This window comes from Plecotus auritus, assembly GCF_963455305.1.
Source record: "Plecotus auritus genome assembly, chromosome: 13".
NCBI classification, from domain to species: domain Eukaryota; kingdom Metazoa; phylum Chordata; class Mammalia; order Chiroptera; family Vespertilionidae; genus Plecotus; species Plecotus auritus.
This window is the reverse complement of record NC_137779.1, coordinates 23,949,878-23,975,771: the sequence shown is the minus strand read 5'-3', so window position 1 is coordinate 23,975,771 and position 25,894 is coordinate 23,949,878. Positions and strand designations below refer to the sequence as shown.

The 25,894-nt window shown below is 46.9% G+C and overlaps 1 protein-coding gene across 1 annotated transcript in view; it reads right to left on the bottom strand.

The window, feature by feature from the left end:
- SVOP (SV2 related protein) overlaps window positions 1-23,076 on the bottom strand; it is a 41,603-nt gene extending 18,527 nt beyond the window's left edge. The window contains exons 1-6 of the mRNA XM_080650762.1: window positions 22,835-23,076; window positions 10,467-10,627; window positions 8,250-8,335; window positions 6,991-7,089; window positions 5,815-5,886; window positions 3,594-3,718 (exon numbers count right to left, since the gene is read on the bottom strand). Coding sequence (XP_080506888.1) covers window positions 3,594-3,718; window positions 5,815-5,886; window positions 6,991-7,089; window positions 8,250-8,335; window positions 10,467-10,627; window positions 22,835-22,869 — 578 coding nt within the window. The 5' untranslated portion in view covers window positions 22,870-23,076. The remainder of the gene's footprint in view (window positions 1-3,593; window positions 3,719-5,814; window positions 5,887-6,990; window positions 7,090-8,249; window positions 8,336-10,466; window positions 10,628-22,834) is intronic.
- Window positions 23,077-25,894: the final 2,818 nt, after the last annotated feature.

Genomic DNA, 25,894 nt, shown 5'->3' with positions numbered 1-25,894 from the left:
CTATCTATCTATCATCTATCTATCTATCATCTACCTATCTATCATCTATCTACCTATCATCTATCTATTTATCTATCATCTATTTATTTATCGCTGTCCATTTCTCTCTCCCCACATACACACCATACATCTATATCTATATATCTATACCCATGTACAAGTATTTAAAAAACAGCCAATGAGCTCATACTGATACTTTCAATTCCAGTCCAACCAGAAGGTCAGGGTTCTTTCTAACCTTCCAGTTTCCATGTTTGTAAATCCCTTCTCCAAAACAATGAGAAACCTGGGTCTCATTATCCTCAATATATTTATGTATCTGGTCAGTCAATTTACTTGTGTGCTCAAAGGAACCAACGTCTTAACCGCACCAGCAGCCTCCTCCATCCACTGCCTCCCCATGGCCCTCCCTCCTCTTTCCCTTCCTCTGCCGCTGGACAGGCCGGAGGAGAAGGAAACGCCTAGACCACGCCCCCACGCCGCCTTCCATGTTGCTAGGAAGAGGAGACCTTCTCTTTCCCCTCATCTCCCACCTAAGCCCGGCATCCGAGCTACTTGGTGGCCTCATGTTACTCTCCTGGCTCCTCATAAGGGAGGTGGGGGTAGAGGGAAGCTAATTTCCACGAACCCTCTCGAGGCAGAGGGTGCTCAGGACCTCTCCAGATCTCCTGGAATCCCTTTACTAGGCCAGCGGGCAGTCAAAAGTTACATTAGCATTTTCTGCTGCCGAGTGGTAGGGTCCCTAACCTCCCCCCTCGCTGTTCAAGGCTCAACTGTACTTGTTCCTGAATCTGTGTCAGGATCTGCTTCTCAGAAGACAGTTTGGGAATCTTTCCATATTCCTATACATAGATCTATAGCGTTGTTTTCTAACAGCCACAACCCTGTTGGCCAACATGTAGATTTTTGCCATTTCCTGTATTTTTGCAACCTATGCCACAAGAAACATCTTTTCCCGGGATTGCTGTGCCCCACACTTGGCCATGATTCATAGCAGTTTACAATGAAAATGAGCTGTTGGATCTTCATCCAATGTGTGGTGATGATGATTACAATGACACTGAAAAATAAAAGAATGAGCAACAAAATTAGCCATGCCAAGAAGCAGCTGACACGGGCGTAAATAAACCCTCGCTGCAAGCCATCGCATTCATGGTAGCGCGTTGGCCATTGAGACTTGCCATCTGGATCCCAGGCTTAGAAAGAAATGACCCGTGACCTCCGCGCCTCATTTCTGCTTAATCTGTGGGAGAAAAAGCGGTGCCAAGGACAGGGTTGGGAGCAAGCTCATTGTAGACACCCATCTGAAGAACCTGCTGAGGCCGACGGCAAGGTGGAACGGGTGGGCAGCTGCCTGGCGGTGCGCGTGCATTTTTTAAGAGCGGCTAAAACACAAGCTGGGCGCCAGTTAACGAAGATTTCCTTCCAGCCTCTTGGGAAAGTGGCATTTCTGCCCAAGCACACAGCACCCTCTACTGGAAAGGAGAAGTGATGTGCCCAGGTGGGTTCAATTAGAGGCGATTATCCTTTGGGGGTGGGGAGGATGCTTATCTGCACTGACATTTTTTTCTAAAACAAAAATGTATTGTCTGTAACAATGAAAAGAAAGTTACATTGAACTCCCTTGCTTGAATTAAAGTCTCTTTTAATGCTCCTTCATAGACAGAAAATGGAATTATTTGTATCCTAAATGTGATTCCTCTTTCCTGCCTTAATTAAAAGAATAGCTCCTGGCCAGTGGCTCCGTTGGTCACAGTATCATCCCGATACACCAAAGTTGCCCGTTGGGTCTCCCTTCAGGGCACGTACAAGAGTCAACTAATAAATGCATAAATGAGTGGAACAATAAATCAATGTCTCTCTCCCTCTCTCTCTTTCTCTGAAATCAATTTAAAAATTTTTTTTAAATAATTAAAAAAAGAATACCACCTGCTCAGAACCACCCATTCTACGTTCCCAGAATCCTCCCCAAATCAGTACTCGGGCCCCATGGGCATTACTGATTTACCAGGACCTCTGACTCCGTACGCTCAGAACCCTTCCCCAATATTTGTTCAAGTGAAAGAGCTTTGGCATTGGGCAACCTGGATTGGAACCCGTAGATGGTTTGCAAACGTTGCCGTGCAATTTTCCCTCCCTGTGTCTATGCTCCCTCGCAATGAGACTTGGCAGCGCGCTCCATCCAGAGTCTATGTCCCCATCCCTCCAGTCTGGGCTCTGTGATTTGCTGTTGATCAATAGAATGTTGCAGAAGGGATGCTGTGCCAGTCCCAAGCTTGGGCCTCAAGAGGCTTTGTGGCTTCTGCTTGCTCTTGGACCCCTGCCCAGGTACCATGTGACCAGGTGCCTGGGCTAGCCAGCTGGAGGATGAGAGGCTTGTGGAACGCAGAGGAGTCAGCTGTGGCTGTGCCAGCCTAGCCAGCCCCCATTCAATTCACCAGTTGACTGAAGACACGTAAGTAAGCCCCACTGAGACCAGAACAACCGACCTGACGAACTGCAGAATCACGAGTTAAAGAAATTATTATTTTAAGCCATCAGTGTTGGGAATGTTTGTTACAAAGCAAAAGTAACTTCCACACCCCACTTAAGAACCACCTGACCCCACAAGTCACTTATGATCTCTGAGCCTCAGTTTTCTCATCTGTAAAATGGGGATAATAGGATTGTTCAATGGACAACATGAGATAGTGTGAAGACAGCACCTAGCACAGGCCTAGCACTTGGTAAACACTCAATTAAAATCATCATCATCATCACTATTAATGCTAATATTGTAGCTATCACCAAGAACTGATGTGGACACCTACTTTGAGGGAAGAAATAAAGAAAAGGGAAAAAAAGAAAGAGAAGGAGGGACATAGAAAGGCACAGATCAGAGCAGAGAGATGATCTGGCTCCTTATTAATATAATTTGTATATGAGATGATAGATGTTATCTAAACTTACTGAGGTCATCATTTTGCAAGATATGTAAGTCAAGTCATTATGCCATACTCCTTAAACTGCTGTATGTTGATTATATATCAATAAAACTGAAAGAAAAAGTTTTAATTAAAACATTTTAGTACTACCATTTGCATTTATACTAAAAATGTCGAGTACGTTATAAGGACTTCTCATTGTTGGGCTCTTAAAAACTACACAGTAAAATTCTACTCATTTGGTTTTGTGAGGTGGTGCAATTGGGTAAAGCTCTTCTAAATGAATGGAAACTCTTAGTTACATTTAATTACATAAAAATATCTTCAACTAAATGTTTCCAAATAATGAACTTAGGGGAGCCATTTTATAACTAGATAAGAACATTGCCTGATTAAGACGATTATTTTTATGTAAATGGCTGAAGGGAAAGAGCTGGGAGGCCAGTGGCTCTCTTGGGTGGTTAAATATTTCTTCTGTAATTTTGTTTGTGGTTTTTATGTGCTCTCCTCACAGACAAAAGAGTTATCGGATACAGTTAAGACAAGATGTTTGGAGGATCAAGTGATGTTTAAATCTCAGCTCTGCTGTTTACTAGTGGTGAGACCTCGAGGCCCTGACACAGGTGACTGGCTGCCTGGCTGCCAGGCCAGAGCTGGGTATTTACTTACGACTGGGGGACCCCTCCGATCCCGAAGCCCACCAGGCCCCGGAGCACCAAGATCCAGCTGTACACGGGCGCGAAAGCACTGAGGATCCCGTAGTACAGAGTCCAGAGCACGCTGATCTTCAGCCCCTGCACAGACGGGAGACACCACGTCACAGGGCTGCTCAGCACCGCCAGGTCTCAGGGCGCCCCCCCAGCCCCTGACATTTAAAGTCACCAATAGGGTCCTGTTTAAGGGGAACCTATACAACCAAGGATTCTCTGTGTGGGTGCTGCCCACCCCTAGGCGGTATGTGGCAAAGCTGTGCGGCTTTCTCGGTTGTCCCAATGACTGGCATGTATAGCCAGGGCCCAGAGGTATAAGATGTCCCACCGTGCATGAGACCCAGGAAGACTGGTCCTCCTGGCCAGTGTTGCTCAGTGGTTGAGCATTGAACGGTGAGGAGGTCACAGTTCAATTCCCGGTCAGGGCACATGCCCAGGTTGTGGGCTCGATCCCCAAGGCAGCTGATCAATGATTCTCTCTGATCATTGATGTTTCTCTCTTTCCCTCTCCCTTTCTCTCTGAAATCAATAAATATCTACACTAATAAAAGAGAAACATGCAAATTAACCATCACTCCTCTACACCCACCAGCCAATCAGGAGAGAATATGCAAATTAGAAGGCCAAAGATGGGGCAGGATGCCTAGGGAGGGTGGGGGCGAAGGGGATCTACAGGAGCAGCACTCCAGCCACAGCGAAGACGAAGACTGCAGACTCTGGAGTCTGCAGCAAAGGCGGCAGACTCCGGACGGAGCGAAGGCCTGCGTCCCGGGTGCCGGAGGAAAACCAGTGCTGGAAGCCAAGGGAAGGAAGGCCTATTGCACGAATCTCTTCCTGCAACGGACCTCTAGTATATATATATATTTTAAAACCTTAAACTAAATTAAAAGGATTAGAGAGGAAATTTGGAGGTCTACCAGTTGATTTCGGTCTTTGGGAACATGACTTTAACTAATAGAGAGACTATTTCAAATAACTGTGAATCACCTTGCAGGAATGTGATTTCTTTTATTTTAATATTCATTCTTATGGTTATGGCCAAAGGAAGCATCTGTGTGGTGCCAGTCTGTCTTTAACACCTTTGGATCACCTACCAATCTCTCTTTTCAACGAAGAGAGCAGTGGGTCAATGGTGAGCAGCTAGAACTTAATAACATTGTTTTATTGTCATTGTATTTACTTTTGCAAATATTTCCTTAGGCCAGTGGTTGGCAAACTCATTAGTCAACAGAGCCAAATATCAACAGTACAACGATTGAAATTCCTTTGGAGAGCCAAATTTTTTACATTTAAACTTCTTCTAATGCCTCTTCTTCAAAATAGACTCGCCCAGGCCATGGTATTTTGTGGAAGAGCCACATTCAAGGGGCCAAAGAGCCACATGTGGCTCGCAAGCCGCAGTTTGCCGACCACGGCCTTAGGGCAATTGTTACTGATTTCCCATTTAAGATGCTCTGTAAAGTTTCTTTTCCAAAAAATAAATTCATGTCATTAAACTACACACACAACAATTGATACAAATAAAGGTATTGTGTACCTAAGAGAACAGGTAGGACAGGAATTATTCAAGTAGGAAACCCTGGATCTATTGCAATAATAATAAAGCAACACTGCCCTAACCGGTTTGGGTCAGTGGATAGAGCGTTGGCCTGCGGACTGAAGGGTCCCAGGTTCAATTCTGGTTAAGGGCATGTACCTTGGTTGCGGGCACATCCCCAGTAGGGGTGTGCAGGAGGCAACTGATCGATGTTTCTCTCTCATCGATGTTTCTAACTCTCTATCCCTCTCCCTTATTCTCTGTAAAAAAAAAAAATCAATAAATTATGTATTAAAAATAATGATAATAATAAAGCAACACTGATGCACCCCTACGCCCATGACTATGAAATCGGTGCCTGCCACACATATACTTAATTCCTTTCTTTGGGCATAAGCTAGCTCAATGGAGATTTTCCTCTTTGGAACCCAGAGTCTTGAAATGCACGAGCTTGGGCGCCCCTGGGGAATGTGTGATTTCAAGACTCCACAGTGGCCTCAGAGCAATGTCTTCTCATAGCACATCAACATGGCTCCTAAGTAGGCCTCCCACGTGCTCAAGCAGCTTAAGTGTTGCTTCTTGTCGCTGTCACCACGGAGATAACCTAGGCTAGGGGACAGGCCCTTAGGAGAGATGGCCTTACTGTTTTCCTGCCGTACTGGTCTGAGATGTTTCCCCAGAGGGTGGAGCTGGACATCATGCCGATAAAGACCACCTGTGGGTGGAAACAGGGTTTCTGTTAGACGGTGACACGGAGCATTGATCGCAGAGAAAGGGAACGGTAGGTTGAACATGTGACGTCACACCCTAGTGATAACAATGAACCAGCATTCACCGAGATCCGGCTACTAAGGGGCAAACACGCTTCTGTGTGCTTCATGCTACTGTTGAAACCTCACAACAACCCGAGGGGGTGGGTGCTGTTATTGTCCCCATTTTACAGATGAGCAAACTGAGACTCAGAGAGGGGAGGTCATGTGGCCGGGGTCACACATCTGTAAGGGGTGCAGCCCAGGCTGGACTCAGGCAGTACGGCTGCAGTATTATGGATTTCTTGTCCTGTTGCTAAGAAAATACCAAAGGTTGCAAGACAGCGTTTGGAGAGTACGAAAACAGGAGACAGGAGGTTGGGATGGGAGCTGTAACCCCTGAGAAGAGAAAGCATCCCTGGAGCTCGGGCAAAGTCACTGTTACCTTGTTAATCCCTGAACGGAACTAATGAGGTTGGACTCATCATACCCATTTTACAGAAGGGGAGCCTGAGGCTCAGAAGGGTTAAGAAACCTGCTCAGGCCTGGCCGGCATGGCTCAGTGATTGAGCATCGACCTAGGAACCAGGAGGTCCCGGTTCAATTCCCAGTCAGGGCACAGGCCTGGGTTTCGGGCTCAATTCCCAGCAGGGGGTGTGCAGGATGCAGCCAATCGATATTGATGTTTCTCTCTCATCGATGTGTCTATCTTTCTCTCTAAAATCAATAAAAACTTATTTAAAAAATAAAATCCTCAAACCACCCTCCTGTGGGAGGTACTGGCACATCCTTTCCGGATGAATGAGGTGTGTAAGGTCTAAGCGATATACCCAAGTAGCCTGCACCTTCCCAGCAATTGATGTCTGGGGACCCCAGGGACTTGGACCCCTGGGTGCAGTAGAGGTGGCTGCCAACCGACCCTGGAGTAAAGGGAGCTGAGGTCATGGTGTTTCCATGCAGAGAACTTAATTTTTTTCTGCTGAGCGGCTGGCAGCAGCAGGGGAGGGGCCGCCCACAGATCACCCCGGTGGACCGGAACTGTACCCAGCGGGAGGGCTGCTGCTGCCTACCGAGGTCAGCAAGGCCACCTGCCAGCTGGGGAGCCGCCACTCGCAGTGCAGCTGGGGCGCGAGGATGCTCAGGATCATCATTTCCATGGCGTCGGCCATCTGCAGGGAGCAAGCAGGTGTCATGAGCCAGGATGCTGCCTGGTGCCCGGGCGGCTGACCCCTCACTCAGGCACCCCCCTACTCTGTCCCCATGAGAACGTGGAGAGCTGACCCCTGGCTCAGGAACCCCCCCCCTCCCCCGTGAGAGCCTGGATGGCTGACCCCTCACTCAGGGACCCCCGAGAGAGTGTGCAAGAACCCCTCTTTCATTGCCTGCTGAACACCCTACCACACATCAAACACATCACAGTCTCTAGTAGTTAAAGCGGTGTGGTACATGTGGGAATTGAAACTAGCCCTTCAACATTCTTGTGTGTGTGTGTGTTTCCGTATTTAAAATAATATAGGCATTCCCTGAATGCATCGTATTTCAAAAATCTGAGAAAAACTTTTTTTTTTTTTTTAACAGAGAGAGACAAGAATCTTTTCTCTTTAGTTCAACTAAAGACTAGTTTGTCTTTGGTTTAAAGGTCATTGTTCATGTAGAATTCTCTAGTCTGACCTTATATAATCAAACATACTAGGCAGCCCCAGTAATTAAACATCCTTCCTGGGACGAGGTAGACCGAACCATGGGGCAGAAATGAGAGTCCAGGAGCAGACCCAGGTGGCCGTGGGCAGGTGATGGGCAATGCAGGTGGCCTTTCACGTTAGTGAGGAAATGCCGTGGGGAAATGAAACATCTATTTGGGGAAATATTTCATTAGGTCGCCCTCTTGCACCATTCCCCAAAATCCATTTCGGTTGTATCCGTGGTCAAGATGCGTTACTTGCAACGGGTAGATGCGGGGACTTTAACAAGAGAACGTGAGCCTCGGGAAGCGAAGGGCTCACCCTTATCTGGGCGTGTTTTTTAGGGTGAGCTCCGCAGATGACATCACAATCTCACCGTAGCCCGGAGCCCCCAAGGACTGAGAGCCACTTAATGAGCCAGGAGCTCCCACTCCTCCTGAGGGCAGTTGCCAACATTCCCCCGCTCCCCCCAGGCACTGACCTTCGTGACCACCGGGGTCACTCATCACAACCCTGACTGATTCAGGCCAAGGCTCTATGTGGAAAGAGCTGGGTCCTGCCTCGCAGATCATGGAAACCCAGTGCAGCGGCATCAGTAAGGGTTTCTTGGAGACTGAAAGGGAGGTCTCTGCCCCAGAAATACTTGCCCAAGCCAAGCCGGTGAGAACAGACAGCTTCCATTGGAATTTTCCAAACCCAATGGCTTCCACCGCATCTTCCACCATGAAAGTATCTGGAAAGGAGAAAGGGGGAGGGGAGGACGGAGTCAGGGCATCTTGCAGTTGTCCTAGTGTGGGGGTGTCCGGGGGTGTCCACAGCCAAGCTCCTTAAAGGCAGCACATGCCGCTTCTAGAATTTATCTTAGAAAAACATTACGGCAAGTGTGAAAAGGTACGTTGCTAGGAAACCCACTGCAACATTGTTTACAAAAGGGAAAACTGCCCTGGCCAGTGTGGCTCCGTGGTCAGAGCGTCGGCCGGAGCACCGAAGGGTCACGGGTTCCATTCCCGGTCAAGGGCATGTACCTGGGTTGCAGGTTCGATCCCTGGCCCTGGAGCGCGCTCTCTCGCTCTCTCCCTCCCTCCCTTCCTCTCTCTCTCTCTCCCTCCTTTCCCTTCCTCTCTTTCTAAAAATTAATAATAAGTATTTTTAAACGTTTTTAATTTAATTAAACAATAAAAATACTAAAGGATCCTGCTGGTGGGCCTTCTGTGGGTTGCCTCTCAGGATCTCAACAGTCCCTGCTGGCAACTGCTAATTTGGGGGAATTTCCATCATGGGCCCCTAACGTCAGCCATAATGTTCTCCAGAAGTGTGAGCTGATGTTTATCACACCAGCAGGTTCTGTTTTTTTCGTGTGTTTTTTTCCCCAGCAAAAATATTGAGGAGACAGCAGCACGCGTTCTATGACATCGTCAACAATATGAAGAGTAATGATGACAGAAGGGTACACTCTCGAGTGTTCACCGTGTGCTAGGCGCTGCGCTAGGAGCTTGGTGTGCATTCTCTCACTTAGTCCCTGTCACAGCTATTGGTTAAGGCCCAGTCTTAGCCTCTTGTACAGAGGAGGAAGTGGACGTTCTCATGTCACTCAGCTGGCACACTGTAGATCTGGGAGTAGAGCTCAGACCAGCCTCTGCTCCTAACCACTGCCTCCCCCCTCCCCAGTCCTGGCCTCCTTAGCTCTGCCAACAACAGGCCTTGGGGTCAAGTCATTCATCCTCTCTCCTGTTGGGAATCTGGGGCCTCTCAGGAATGCATGGGATGTTTGGTGATGAGGGGAGACCAGATCCCACAGCACCACCTCAGGTCTCTGGGTTTGCCCAGCTCTGCTCAGAGGCAGCCCAAGGTCCTGGGTAGGAGTGGATTCCGAAGTCAGATCATCGGGGTGTAAATCCAGCGGGTGCTAATTTCTAGCTTTGTGACGATGGCAAGATACTTAACCTTTCTGTGCTTCAGTTTCCTCTTCTGCAAAGAAGGGGAAGATGATCGGAATAGTTCTAATTAGAAATGTTGTGCAGATTAAATGGGTAATTCGAATAAAGTGCCTCAAACAGTGCCTGGCACAGAGTAAATCCTTAGCTAATGTCAGCTGTTTCCATCACTATTATCATCATCACCATCACCACTGACACCATCACCACCACCACCATCATCATCACCACCAACATCATCACCACCAACATCATCACTATTATTATCACCATCACCACCTTCATCACCATTATCATAATCATCACCATCATCATCACCACATCATCAATACACTGTCACCATCATCATCATCATCACCACCACCACCATCATCATCATCATCACCACATCATCAATACACTATCACCACCATCATCACCACCACTATCATCATCACCATCATCATCACCACCACCATCACCATCATCACTACATCATCAATACACTATCACCATCATCATCACACCATAATCATCATCACCACATCATCAATACACTATCACCATCATCATCACCATCACCATCATCATCACCACATCATCAATACACTATCACCATCATCATCACCACCACCATCATCATCACCATCACCATCATCATCACCACATCATCAATACACTATCACCATCATCATCATCATCATTGTTGTGCTGTCCTCAGCTAAGTGTTATGCAGTGATGCTGGTGGCAGGGATTGTGATGTAGCCTTTCCTGCTGAAGTAAGCCATGTAGGTTCAGCTCACACTTTCAGTATCACCCCGGGCCCTCTGGGCCCTCCTACTTGCCTCTTCACGAGATCCCTCTGAGAGTGCCACCTGGGGAGGCAACCCAGGCACCTCAGAGCCCCTGATTGTGGTCTGGGCTGATGCCTCAAAGGCAGGGCCCCCTCACCATCGGTGGGATTGGCAAACTCCTTGGGCACAGCTGCCCCATCGTCTAGTTCGACCGCCTGTAGGCCCGTGCGGACCCCTTCGATCTGGACCTCATGCTCTCCCGAAGCCGTGTCGTCCTCTGACCTTGCACTCTCGCCCGTGCGACGAAATTTCACCACCCTAGAGGACAGAGCAAAGCTGGTCATGAAGGCTGGAACTCCCCCTCAACAGCCTTGCTGCACAGCTCTTGTGCCCAAGACAGGTGAAAGGCTTTTTTTTCACGGTCAGGGGAGGTGGATGGGTAGGAGGTTGGCATTTCTATTGAGTTGGCCTGTAGAGGCTGACAATTTCCAAAGTCGTGCATCAGGGCTGCCACATATGGTTGCACAGGTTTGGCACTGCACAGCTCCAGTGGGGCTCTGGTCACATGGTAGGCTATGGGAATGGGGAGAGCTTTGTTCCAGACTTAAATAGTTGGGGAGCTTGTGTGTTTCAGAATTTAGACTCAGCTCTCTGTAGCAGAGAGAACAATGGGGTCACCTAAGGTTATATGATGGCCACAAGAAGTTGCCCACATGGTTTGTTTGTTTTTTAAGTGGATGCCAATTTTTTTTTTAATTGAAAGAATTCACATGAAAAGCAAGACTTCTGATGTCTCTTACAACAGTAGGTTAGCTGGCCATCTGGGGCCCCTATCTCTCTAAGGCAGTGGTTCTCAACCTTTCTAATGCCGCGACCCTTTAATACAGTTCCTCATGTTGTGGTGACCCCCAACCATAAAATTATTTTCGTGGCTACTTCATAACTGTAATTTTGCTACTGTTAATGAATCGTAATGTAAATATCTGTGATTTCTGGCTCTATAGCAGGTTGAGAACCACTAGCAGGGTCGCCTAAGACCATCGGAAAACACAGATATTAACATTACGATTCATAACAGTAGCAAAGTTACAGTTATGAAGTAGCAACGAAAATAATTTTATGGTTGGGGTCACCACAACATGAGGAACTATATTAAAGGGTCGCAGCATTAGAAAGGTTGAGAACCACTGCTCTAAGGGAATAGTACGGCAAGATCTGGGCAGGGTCCCTGTAGCTGAGACATTTCCACTCTGCAACCCACGGAGTAAGGGGTGGTGTGAAATGGGTTCCAGGAAGGGACTCTCTGTCCCCCAGAAGCAACCCCAAAATAAGAACATAAACAGTCCCCCTAGGTATCTATCTGTATAAGACGAACACATCAATACGTATTAGGCAAAGGAAGGACATGAACATTCATGCACATTATCACTTCGTCTTCAGGGATGAAGGAAAGGTCCGTGGGTCACCCTTGACTCTGAGGATAGCATCCGAGAAGGACATGGCTATGTGGCCTGAAAATCTTCCTTGACTACGGCTTTGATCGCATCCTTTCCTCAAGGGCCGCCTGGGGGTCCTCCCTTCTGTCTGTGACTGATAGCAACCTCTGCAACCTTTCTGGAAGGTAACCTGTGATATCTTTCAAAAGGTAACATGCTCTGTGCGCCCACCTAGGATGGCGGTGCCGGCAGTTCATGGTCAGGGTAGACCCAAGCAGGCGAGGATTCACCGCCCACATAACGGCCGCTATGGAGTCTTAGCGTGCCGCGTGTCAGGCCCAGGGTGTGCACTTCCCATCGATTATCTTATGTAACCTTCGCTTTCACTGTCCCCGTGTTCTGGATGAGGACGCTGGAGCACGGAAGGGCTGGGAGCTCATCCAAGGTCCCACAGTGGGTGTCGAAGCCAGGCTTTGGCAACGCCACCGGCCCTCCCAGCGGCCCCACTAGCAGCCTCGCCTGGTGCTCTTCTCCTTGGAAGCTCACAGGCTGTTTGCAGCATTGCATGTGATAATTATTCTCTAAATGTGATAAGTACGAACAAACCCAGAAACAATCACAGGGAGAGGAGGAAGGACAGAGATTATGGCACAGCCACTTAAGAAACTGTTTGTAAGTTGTCTTAGAAACTGTTTGTAAATTGATCTGTAGCACAATAGCCCAAGACAAAGACCATCCATGTGTCTGTCGGTGGATGGATGAACAAAGTGTGGTCTAAAAAGGCAGGGAATTCTGACGCGTTCCTCAACATGGATGAACTTCGAAGACGTTACACTCAGTGAAATAAGCCTACACACCAGGACAAATATTGTGCACCTATATGAGAGGCCAAAAAGACTCAAATTCACAGAGATAGAAAGTAGGTGCAGGAGGGAGGGAGGCTGGGGGAGTTAGTGTTTAATGGGTATAGAGCAGCTGTGGGCAAACTACGGCCCGCGGGCCGGATCCGGCCCGTTCGGCTGTTCTATCCGGCCCGCGGAGCCGAAAGAGCGGAGGGTTCTCTTGCTCTCCCCTCTGCTCCTTTACTTTGAATTTATATTAGTTCACACAAATACTCCATCCATGCTTTTGTTCCGGCCCTCCGGTCCAGTTTAAGAACCTATTGTGGCCCTCGAGTCAAAAAGTTTGCCCACCCCTGGTATAGAATTTCAGTTGGGGAAGATGAAAAAATTCTGGAGAAGGGACAGTGGTGATGGTTACACAATGTGAGTGTACTTAATGCCACTAACGGTACACTTAAAATGATCAAAATGGTCAGGTTTATGTAACGCATATTGTATCACAATAAACACACCTACATAAACATGCACACAATTTGATCTGTAAGAGCCAGCAGGAAAAAACTGTTGGGCTCATTATTAAATATGCTAGAATATGATACTGTGATCCAGGTCCTTGCTACGAAGACTTGAGTGTGATTGCCAACCAGAGGCCCGGTGTCCCCTAGGGCAGCGGTGGTCCATCGGTGGTCCATGGACCACTGGTGGTCCGTGAGGTCGGAAAGGTTGGCAACCGCTGCCCTAGGGGATTATTAGAATTGCAGTCTGGAGCCCTGACCCAGGCCTTACTAGGTCAGCATCTGCCTTTTAACCAGGTCCCCAGGCAATGCGTGCAGGGCCACGTCTGAGAAGTGCTGCTGTAGATTATTTAAGCTCCTACAGCCGAGAGTGTCTGGAAGGAGGCGTAGCGCTCAAGACTGGCTGCTTCTGGGGAGGAGGGCTGGGTGGAAATGAGGAGTTGCAAGGGAAAGGAAATAGTCTTTACTTTTATTTTGGACCCCTCTGTAATGGTTGCATTTTTGAACCTGGGCAACTGTACATTAATAATAAATATACATGCCCTGACCGGTTTGGCTCAGTGGATAGAGCGTCGGCCTGCAGGCTCAAGGGTTCCAGGTTCGATTCCGGACAAGGGCATGTACCTTGGTTGCGGGCACATCCCCAGTAGGAGGTGTGCAGGAGGCAGCTGATGGATGTTTCTCTCCCATCGATGTTTCTAACTCTCTATCCCTCTCCCTTCCTCTCTGTAAAAAATCAATAAAATATATTTTAAAAATAATAATAATGAATATACATAACAATAGAGACTCCAGAGCTCTTGCTGATCGGGCAGCATCGGCTGAGCATGTTACGTCTGTGAAGCAGGAGCGGTGACGGGCGTGCGGACCGTCGTGAAGTTTCACTGAGCCTGATGAATGGACAGTTGCAGGCAATGAGTCAGTATGAGCTTCCCTCCCACCCGGCTTCACTCAGGTCACCTTTCGGCCTTGACCATGGAGTACATTGACCTTTGCGGGATGTGACCTTAAGAAAGTGGCTTAGCTGCCTGCAGTTTTAAACCAGGATCTGCTCACAGTCCTCCTCTGGCAAAAACACAAGAAGCCAGGGCAGCTGTATTTATGCACACATTATTTATTTATGAACACTTGTTTTAAGGCAGACATAACAGGGGACCTTTGACATTAAATTAGATTCAGAAAGCCGGGCCACATTTTGAATGGGTCGGGTTTCTAAAAGTATGTATCGAATGCACGAGCCAAGACTTCAAGAGAGAGAGAGAGAGAGAGAGAGAGAGAGAGAGAGAGAGAGAGAGAGAGAGAAGAAAAAAGAAATATGAAAGAAAATAGCAGTGACATATGTTAAATATATGAGGGCTTCAAAGCAGGCTGGCTCATAACTCCCTGGCATTTGTGGGATATAGATAGCATATAATTCACCAAAATAGTTGGGAACATTTATTTTACATAATTTTGCCGTTTAAAGGAGAGAATTGCTTGAGGAACTAGCTGTCAACAGTCAAGATCTTGTTTGTACCGTCGTGAAATTCATTCACCTCGTACCTTAAGTTAGGGTCTGAGACTTGATTATTAGGGTATTTTAGGGAAGGAAGTTTTCTGTTTTTTCTCTTTCCATCTGAGTTTCTGGACTTCTGTCCCCTGAGATCATGAAGCTACCAGACTGAAAGGAAGCTTAAGCCTCATTGTGATAATCTCAGGGTGCTACTTAAAGTCTTGCGTGAAAAGGGATAGGTAGAGTGTGGCCTGTGGCCTGGAGGGTCCCGAGTTCGATTCTGGTCAAGGGCACATGCCCGGGTTGCAGGCTCAATCCCCGGTGGGGGGCATGCGGGAGGCAGCCAATCAGTGACTCTCTCTCATCATTGATGTTTCTATCGCTCTCTCCCTCCCCCTTCCTCTCTGAAATCAATAAAAATATTTTTTAAACAAAAAAAAGAGAGAGAGGTGGTCTGCCATATGGAAAAAGAGAGCCGGACTCTGGCAGACAAGCAGACCTGGGTTTCAATCCCATGCCGACGCCCTTCCGTAGCTGTGTGACGCTGAGTGGGTTATTTTACCTCTCTGTGTCTGCTTCTTCCCTGGTAGAAAGGAGATGAACATCCTCATCTCACAGGGTTGCCATGGATACGAAAGGAGTCCCCAGAGAGAAGGCGTCAGGCAGAGCTTGGCTCACTCATTCAGTATGTCACCAAGTGTTTACTGAGTGCTGACTAGGTTTGCGCTGAGAGCTGGGAAACAAATGGACTTCTGTCCTCATGAAGTGGATGCTCTAGTTGAGGAGACGGTTAATATAACAAGTAAAAAAAAAAAAGTGCAAAGGAATGGATCTTGAGAAGAAAACAAATAGGGCGCCAAGATCAAGAACAATTGCAAGGAGGAGCGATCATGATAGACTTCCCTGAGGAGTCTGAGGTCAAGAGGAGAAAGAGTCACACGCTGACTGGGGAAGAGTAGAGAGAACAGCTAGTGCAAAGGCCCAGAGGTAGGACTAAGGAGTAGAGGCCAGAGATTCAGGCTGGATCATGCAAAGCCCCGGAGACCACAGAGAGGACGTTTCATGCTATCCTGAGGCCAATGGGATGCCAATAAAACGTTTCAAATAGGGTGAGAGGATGGAAGATGATCAGAGTTGAGTTCTGAGGTGATCGCTTAGGCACATTTTCCCATCAGAAGAGGAACAGCTGGTGGAGACTGTTTTAAAATATAGGTTATATTATTGTTTAGGTATGGCAAGGCTACAAGATCAGGTGACAGATGCTACTGAAGAGACATACTCTGTTATACTCTCCGATCCCGAGAGGAAGGGGCTCTTCACACCTCGGGGGGCATATGAGGAAGCACCAGGGTCCTTAAGGAGGCAGAGGGAGCGAGGGGGAAATGTGGGCAAGATTCCTTATTGTGGTTTCCATGGGAAGGAACAGGTGAGGCAGGGTAAGCTGGCTGAGGATTGGCTAGTTTGAATAATTTCAGCGGACTCTGGGAGCATAGGGGGTTGTCCCTAAGTGTCTAGAACTGGGCAGCTTTGGGGTGATCAGGACAGGTGGAGAGTGGCTCTGGATTGGGTTAGTTTGTATATGAAAAGGGCACTGGTAGGCGAATCATTTACTAGTTAAGTCTGAAAGCAACCATCCCTTCATAGTCACAAGGTCCCAAGATGTTAAGACACCAGAATACAAAAAAAATGAAGGCATGTGAACACAGAAAGATGGCAAGAGAGGAAGTAGAAAGACAGGGAGGAGGCTGTGTGGTCAGCCAGGTGAGAGATGATGGTGACTTGGACTAGAGGGGTGACAGTGGGGATGGGTGGGCTGAAGCTTTCGTTATTCCTCCTCCCCCACCTCACTCTTCCTATCAGTAGATAAAGAGGGAGGTCCGTCTGCAAGGCTAGTCGGCAAAGAGCCAAGTGATAGCATGTGCCCACACGTTTGGGGAACTCCGATGCCCAGTCCCCCCTCAGCTTTGTCCCAGGTACTCAGCTATGTAACAGCGCCGCTTCTTTGGGATCTGAAACGTATGGACAAATGGGGTCAAACACTGTGGACCCGGAGCAGATAACTTCTGACTGGGGGAACGGAAGGCCTGTACTACAACTTTCCAGGTAGTTTGTCTCTGTGACTTATTTACTCATTCATTCAACAAGATGCGGGCCTTCTATGTGTCAGGCTGAATCCTTGCCCTCATGGAGTTTATAGTCTTTTACCAAAGGTATACTGAGGATGGAGGAAGAGGCACAGGTTGCTGGTAGAACATGCACCAGGGTCTCGGCATGACTACGGTCAGAGAAGTGATGCTTAGAGAGAGATCCAAAGATGCTCTGGAAATAGAGACTGAATAGTTTGTCTGAACGAGGACCCTTTAGAACAGTGGTTCTCAATGGGGGGCGATTTAGTCTCCCAGGGGATATTGCCAATGTCTGGAGACAGTTTTGATTGTCCCAACTCAGGGGGAAGGGAGGATGGTGGGTTGAGGCCAGGGATGCTGCTAAACATCCTATAATGCATAGAACAGCCCCTCACAACAAAGTATTATTTGGTCTAAAAATGTGAATAGTGTCAAGGTTGAGATGTAATACAACCCTGCATTAAAGAGTGGAAGAGAAGAAACCAAGATGGCGGCATAGGCCGCCTCTCACAACCACATCAAAATTACAACTAAAATACCGAACAACCGTCATCCAGAACTGCTGGAAAGCTGGCTGAATGGAAGTCCTACAACAAGAGAAGTAAGGAAGAAAGCACACTGAGACTGGCAGGAGGTGCGGAGGCCCTGAAAGGCTGGTCCGGCACCCATGTGTGCCTCTTTTTTAATTGGGAGGGAGATCGCCTCTACAGAGGCCGCCTGGAGGAGCAAGGGGTCCCAGCCCCACACCAGATGCCCAGCCCAGGGTCCCAGAGCTGAGAAAAGAAGTCCCTATGGGGAGTAAGAACTACAGGCTGTAAAAACCAGTAGGGATTAGGGCTCAGAGACACAGAGGCTGCTGGAGACCCAGCTGCTCCTCTTAAAAGGCCAGCGCCATGAACTGAACTTACAAGGTCCCACTTCCTCTGAGTTCCAGTGCCAGGCGAGGCTCTGGGGACCCAGACACATATGAGGGAGGAGGAGGAACTGGATTGTCTGGCATCAGGACAGGAACTCGGGAGCAGCTTTCTTCCAGATGGAGGTGCTCGCAGGGATCATTGTTCCTGTGCCGGGTTTCTCCCCGGTCACAGGGCTGACTGGCAGCTGTTTCTGTTTGCTCCACCTACCCTAGTGATTCCCTAAGACCCTGCCCCATCCAGTTTACAATCCCACCCACGCTGTGTGCAGCAGCTTTTGCATATGAATGGCCTGTCCTTTCTCAGGCTAAAAACCTGTCAAACAAGCAGGGAGCCCCCAACCTATCAATAAAAGGCCCAAGATCCAGCACCAGCACCAGCCTGCCTTGCTTCACAGCTGGGCCTCATCTGGGCACTTCCAAGCCTGATACAAAGAGAAGGAATCTGCAGATCTCTCTGTAGCTCCTGCTGGGTTGCCCCAGCAGTGACTGACTTTGCACCTCCCTGGAGACCTAAGAGCCAGTGTACCCAGTGGTCAGTGTCAGACCATACCAGATTACAACTCTACACATCCATAAGCGACACACTCAAGGGGCAGATTCAGTGAGCACCATAGCCCCACTGAAGCAAGTCCTGCCCCATAAGGTGTCTCCTACACAGCAGCTCTCCCACTCTAGTCGCAGCTGGTCCCCCATTGGCCTGGAGGTCAATTCCTCCCAATGACACCAATAGCAATCAAGGCCCAACTACAGCAAGACTGTACATACAGCCCTCAAAGGGGTGCACCTAGAGTGTCCACCTCAGGGGAGGCTGAGCCACTGGGCCCTATAAGGACACCTACTACACAAGGCCACTCTGTCAACTCAAGGAGACTTAGAAGCTCTACCCAATACATAGAAACAAACACAGGGAAGCAGCCTTGGAACAATCCTCCTTAAGACCTAAGGCCACCCAAGCAATGGCCTCTTTGCAAGGAGACCTTCTTGCTTTGACCTCCGGGCTGTTCCCTGAAGTCACTGAAACACATACCTCTTAGACTTAGAGTGAAGTTAGCTACCATGTGTTTGAAATAATGAGGTCTGAGTGGCTTTGAACTTGAGGTTGTAAAAGGCTTTGGTGGGTTAACCTTGAGTCTCCCTAGGCCAGTGGTCGGCAAACTCATTAGTCAACAGAGCCAAATATCAACAGTACAACGATTGAAATTTCTTTTGAGAGCCAAATTTTTTAAACTTAAACTTCTTCTAACGCCACTTCTTCAAAATAGACTCGCCCAGGCCATGGTATTTTGTGGAAGAGCCACACTCAAGGGGCCAAAGAGCCGCATGTGGCTTGCGAGCCTCAGTTTGCCAACCACTGCCCTAGGCTATCCCTACTTTTTGCCTGAAGTGGGTGACAGTGAACCATTTCTCTTTGGTTAGTGCTACCAAGGGACTGGTTCTTCAAATTTCACATATTTTATTTATAAATTATATTTATAATATGTATTATATTATAAAAGTTATTTCACATACTAATGACATGATTTATGTTTAAAATGTTTTTATTATTTTGTTTAAATCTTCATCTGAGGATATTTGTCCATTGATTTTTTTAGAGAAAGTGGAAGAGAGAAGGAAAGAGAGAGAAACATCGATGTCAGAGAAACACATCCATTGGTTGCCTCCACGTGAGCCCTGACCAGGACCCAGGCCGGGGAGGAGCCTGCAACCAAGGTACATGCCCTTGACCAGAATCGAACCTGGGACCCTTCAGTCAGCAGGCTGACGCACTATCCACTGAGCCAAACCGGCTAGGGCTATGTTTAAATTTAAATAGCCACATGGAGCTAGTGATTACTGTGTTATATATTGCAGCTCTAGATTAGAAGCTTCTCTTATTTAGCTGTAGAGTCTCTTGTATCAAGGATGGCGCCCAAGTAAATTGAATAAATGAATAAATAAATCAACCAGTCCATCATCAATCAATGTAGTCTGCGAAACTTGCTTTCAAGAGCCCTAACCGGTTTGGCTCAGTGGATAGAGCGTCGGCCTGCAGACTGAATGGTCCCAGGTTCGATTTCGGTCAAGGGCATGTACCTTGGTTGCAGGCACATCCCCAGTAGGAGGTGTGCAGGAGGCAGCTGATCGATGTTTCTCTCTCATCGATGTTTCTAACTCTCTATCCCTCTCCCTTCCTCTCTGTAAAAAAATCAATAAAATATATTTTTTTAAAACAACAACAACAACAAAAACTTGCTTTCAAGAAATCATCCTAGAAAGGAGAGACCCAGAAAAGTCTAACTTGCACAAGGTCACACAATAAGGCAGAACTAGATAAAAAATCCCAGCCTCCGGAATGTCCTGGAACATGGTCTTGAGCCTGAGTGGACAGCAGGTGAAAAGCACAGGTTGTTCGTGGTCTCAAATGAACCATCCTGGAGCTATGTGAAGGAGCCCCAAGTACAAGGAAGGACTGTTTTCTTAGGCACCCTCATACCCTTTCCCAGTCCCCTGACCTGTAAACTACTTAGTGGCTTATTATCCATTAACACTTGGCCTCCCGTGGGACGGAGCCTGTTCCAAACCCGACTCTTGCGAATCCTCTAGAAGGCACTCTGATTTTTTAAACAGTGATGCTCTCAGGAGATCTGCTACCTGCAATCTGTGGATAACATACACAGGGTGTGGTTTAAGTCCATCTCAGTCGTGATTTGTATCCCACTCAGATTTACGTGGCTGTTCCTTTTATTTATTTTAAATAAACCGAGGTCAACACATTTCAGGGCTAATTTGGACTCCATTCAAATGTAATTTGGGGTTTTCAGAGGACAGTCTTTGGAAGTCCAACATAAGAAGTCTATACTGCTTTTATCAATGATCTTTCAGATTTAATAATAATAGTTAATGTGGGTTGAATGTTTTGTGTCTGTCAGGCATGTAGCACACATTGTCTCACTTTAGCTTCACAATAACCCCAAGAACCAAGTACAGTTGTGAACCCCATTTTATGGCCAGGGAAACTCAGAATCAGAAAGGTTAAGTCACTTGCTCAAAGTCATATAACCAAGAGGTGACAGAGTCAAGATTGGAACCCAAGACCCTTACTTAATAGCCAATGCTCTTGCCCTAACTGGTTTGGCTCAGTGGATAGAGCGTCGGCCTACGGACTGAAGGGTCCCGGGTTTGATTCCGGTCAAGGGCATGTACCTGGGTTGCGGGCACATCCCCAGTAGGGGATGTGTGCAGAAGGCAGCTGATCGATGTTTCTCTCTCATCGATGTTTCTAACTCTCTATCTCTCTCCCTTCCTCTCTGTAAAAAATCAATAAAATATATTTAAAAATAAAATATATTTATTGTTAAAAAAAATAGCCAATGCTCTTAACCAGTACACAATTTGGTCTCTCTAATAAATATTATATATATTAGATATTATATATGTATATATACACACACACACACACGTGTGTATATGCATAAAATAACAGAAAAAATAATCAAGAAACATAAAACTGGGGTTTGGGAAGAGAGAGACTTACTTTTAATTCTTGTGCTTCTTTTTGAACTTGCCCTATATTTATAGATGATATAGTACTTTATCTTATATATTAACATAAAATGAATTATTTTTTAAATTTAAAGAAGTAAAAACCTCCCATTATTTTATCTTTTTTTTTTATTATTAAGGAAGGACTTGTCACGATAGTGTCATGCTTGTATACTAGTAAATTAAATATACATGAAACTTTGAGTAACTTGCAAGGTTCACATGCTGTGACATTATTTGAAAATTTATCCCAGTAAAACGGCAGCTCCAATATGAATCGTATTGTTATTGTGAAGACCAAATTTCATATTTCAGTCTCTAAATTATTTTTTCACCTTGGGATAATAGGTTGGCTTTGAACATGATACTTATTTTCAATGGAAGTGGTGTGACAGATTTGCACACCACTTGACAGATTTGCACTCAGATAGGTGCATTGTTATGTATTCAGACATCGACCTTTGGATATGATAACTGAGCATCCTTCAGCATTTGTGAAAGAATGCTGTGTTACATAAGCTATGCTATTTGTGGATCAATTAATGAAAGCCTAAAAGTAACATTTGAATTAATTAAACATTGAAAATGAAAATTAATTTTATGCTGATTGAGAAGTAAATATTGCAATATCCTTCAGGACTCGGAGCCTCAGAGAGCTGTGTCAGTCACACTAAAAGTCACTTGGGAAATTCCTCAGTGGCTTAGCGAGAGAAAAAAAAATTTTCAAGTCAGGAAAATACACACATACGAACAATATTGTATCCTTCTCAACAAATCCGAATGGTGTCTACTGCTACCATCCAAATGGCTAGTGCTCCTAAAAATTAGAACAACAGTCCCCCTTAGTGTTCTTTTTAATGCCCACCTCATACTCTTGGGATTTGCTTAAGAAATCACCATCGGCTTGTGGTAGGAGACGTCCTGAAGCCCCTCTGCAAGGCCCCTGTCCTTTCCTTTGCTTGGCTGTGTTTCCTCAAAGGTCTCAGAACAAATTTGGTATCGCTTTAAAACTGCCCACCCGCTAAGCAGTTTATTGCTGATGTTCCCAAGGAAAGCTGTTGACAGTGAGTCTCACTCTAGCTGTTACAAAAACGTTCCATTCAGAAGAAGGCAAGAGGTTTCAGCCAGGATGCACAGCCCTCTCATTCACACACTTCATAAACAACCCGACTTCGCCCTGGCCTCCCCTCTAGGAAGGCATCTTAGCTTTTCAGACACCAGTTTCCAACATCAGTCATCACCCCCTTCCAGCTTCCAGAAAACCTTGCAGAAAAATTAGGAATTTCACAGCACAGGAGAAGGGCTGGAATGTCATTGCATGGACTCATACATTCAGTCCACATTTCACAACAGCGGCGAATGCTTTCTTAAAACACAGACCTCAAAAATCCCTTTAGGACGGAGAGCAATTAAGAGGGAAAGCATAACACCCTGTAGATCCCCCATAAGATTCTGACGGATCTGAAAAAAAAAATAAATAAATAAAAATTGAATTGAGTCAGATACAGAGGCTGGGCTCCTGGGGTAGGAAAATGGCTTTTCTCCTCCAGGCCTAATTCTCTCCTTCTGAAACAGTTCCCTTTAAATTCAAGAAGCCACGCAGCGATGGCCCCCTGCAGGGTTTCATATTTGCAAGGAAAGCCGGCCTGCCTCTCACTCGCCCCCCTGCTACTCACGGCAGCTGCCTGAGCTGGAATAAGTCCTCCTCCATGTCCGCGCTGCGCCAGGACGAGCCCTTCTCATGGCCCTTACATGGTGGTGGTGGATGACGAGCGATCGGGGTTTCAGCACCGGGGTGCCGGACAGCTCCCACGCCGCTTCCTCCCTCTGGCGGCAGCTGTTCGGGGGAGGCAGCCGCCGGGGACCAGCCCACGAGACAAAGCCTCCGCCGCCAGGAGGCCGCGGCGAGAGTGGGCGGAGAGGAGGGGGCGGAGGGCAGAGCAAGCTGTGCGGGGAGAGGGGGCGGGGAGAGCCCTTCTGGTTAGAAGAATTTACTGGCTCTCTGTGGCTGGTGGGGTTTTACTGGGGTGCCCACAGGGCACACCTGCCTGTGAAATGGCTGTCGAGGTACCCGTGAGCCCTCTTTATATGTTTATCTGTAGGGATTCATTAACGTTATGAGTATAATATTCTTCAAGCGCAGGCTGCTATAACAAATGCAGAATAGGAAAAAAAAATTTTAATTTGTTCATGCATTAAAGAACGGTTTATCGAGCACCTACTATAAGAGGCACTGGGCATATGAGAGAGAACAAGTTAGACATGCCATTGTCATCACGGAGCTGAAGGTCTAGGGAAATGAATCAAGAAAAAAAAAAAAAAGTAAGGCAAGTGTGAGAAGGCCACATATCGCTCATTCATTTACCCAAAAAGCATTATTACCTGATTTCTACAGCCCTGACTATATGGCATGCGAATGATATCTCAATAAAGCTGTCCTTTTTACTAAAAAGTGCTTTTTCAATTTGTTTCCAATTTTTCCAACATTGAAACAGAGAGATTTTTTTAAAAATATATTTTATTGATATTTTACAGAGAGGAAGGGAGAGGGATAGAGAGTTAGAAACATCGATGAGAGAGAAACATCGATCAGCTGCCTCTTGCACACCTCCCACTGGGGATGTGCCCGCAACCAAGGTACATGCCCTTGACTGGAATCGAACCCAGGACCCTTCAGTCCACAGGCCGACGCTCTATCCACTGAGCCAAACCGGTTTCGGCAAAACAGAGATATTTTTTTATGTAATAGGATTATTAGCTTCTTGGGAAAGAGTGGGGGGCGGGGGGGCAGCATTTCTCCCCTGGGTCTTCCTTTCTCTCTGGCCACTAGCAACCTGGGCCCCAAAACAATCTGCTCCATACTGTCCACACCGCAGCCAGGCCAGAGCAAGCTTTGCACATTTATATTTTCTGCCTGCTCTCTGGGGACTCCTGAGGTGCACCTCTGAACACTGGGAGAAGAATACTTAGTACATAATAGGCATTGAGAAAAATGTCTTAGAGAAGTAAATTACTATGTAATGTTTTGATTCACTTATAAAATATAATGTTTTCTCGTCTTTCTTAGAAATGTGATTGTATGTTTCTAAACCAATGGTTTCTTACTTTTGAGCATGGGCCAGCATCCCCCAACGGGCTTGTTAACACACAGGTAGCTGAGCCCCATTCGGAGTTTTTAATTCAGCAGATCTGGGGAGAGGCCTGCGTTTGCATTTGTAACAGGGTCCCAGGTGATGCTGATGCTGCTGAGAATTGAGAATCCCCGTTCTAAAGTTACATCTGGATGATATTATCAGCCAAGAAAAACATGGCTCGCATTTTGATACCTCTGATCTTTGAGACATCCTTGGGCAGAGAGGAATATTATAAAGGCAGTTGCCTCCAGCTAACCACATTATCCATCTGTCCGGGAAATGAGGGCATGCCAAAAGCCAGATGGGTTTTATTTCACGGCGGTATAAAGCACCATGATTTCCCCCTTCAGATTCTTTTTTTATAAAGTGAACATCTTAAAATAGAGGCTGACGCCCCAGCCAGGTTGCCCAGTTGTTTGGAGCATCATCCTGTACACCAAAAATGTTGTGGGTTCGATTCCTGGTGAGGGCACGTACCTCGGTTGCGGTTTGATCCCCTGTTGGGCATGTACAGGAGGCAACCAGTGAGACGTTTCTCTCTCTATCCTTTTTTCTCTCTCTTTCTTGCCACCCCCCCTTCAATAAAAAACATATCCTCAGCCCTAGCCAGTGTGGCTAAGTGGATAGAACGCTGGCCTGCGGACTGAACGGTCCCAGGTTCTATTCTGGTCAAGGGCACATACCCGGGTTGTGGGCTCAATTCCCAGTGGGGGGCGTGCAGGAGGCAGCTGGTCAATGATTCTCTCTCATCATTAATGTTTCTATCTCTTCCTCACCCTTCCACTCTCTGAAATCAATAAAAACATATTTAAAAAACAAAAAACAAAAAAAAACATATCCTCAGATGAAGATTTAAAAAATTTTAAAATAGAGGCTGGAATAGAGCCTGATGAGTTGCCCCTTCGCCTGAAAATACTGAATATAAAAGGCATGTGCTATGTACAAGCGTTTCTCCAACCAACTGAGTTTTAAAACCTATTTTATATCAAGACAATATTCTACTGGTTATAAAAATGGCACTTAATTTTAAAAGGTAAGCCCATGGGTTTAAATTCATAAAGAGATTTATCCTCTTTTTTTTTTTTTTTTTTTTTTTTTGGAGAACTGACATTGGATAAAAGACCAAAAGGGAAAACTCAGACTTTGGTGGTAGATCTCTGCTCTGCTGGCCATGCTGGTGGGATGGCACTGCCACCTGGAGTCACTCCCAGGTCCCTGGGATTGTGCTGGGAAGTGTAAGTCCCTCCTGACTTACCGCAGGAGCCAGCAGAAAGGGGAGGCTTGGTGAGGAGATTAAGCCCTTGTTTGAAAATGTCAAGGCATCCTGGCCCGGTGGGTCAGTTGGTTTGAGCGTTGTACACCAACACTTCTGGCACCAGATGTGTGTGGTTTTACCCCCACACAAGCAAGGCTCTGTGACACCAGCTTGATTTCAGAGAGGAAGGGAGAGGGGGAGACAGAAACATCGACTGGCTGCCTCCTGCGCATCCCTTACTGGGGATCAAGCCCATAACCCAGGCATGTGCCCTGACCGGGAATCGAACCGTGATCTCTTGGGTCATAGGTTGACACTCAACCACTGAGCCACACTGGCCAGGCTGG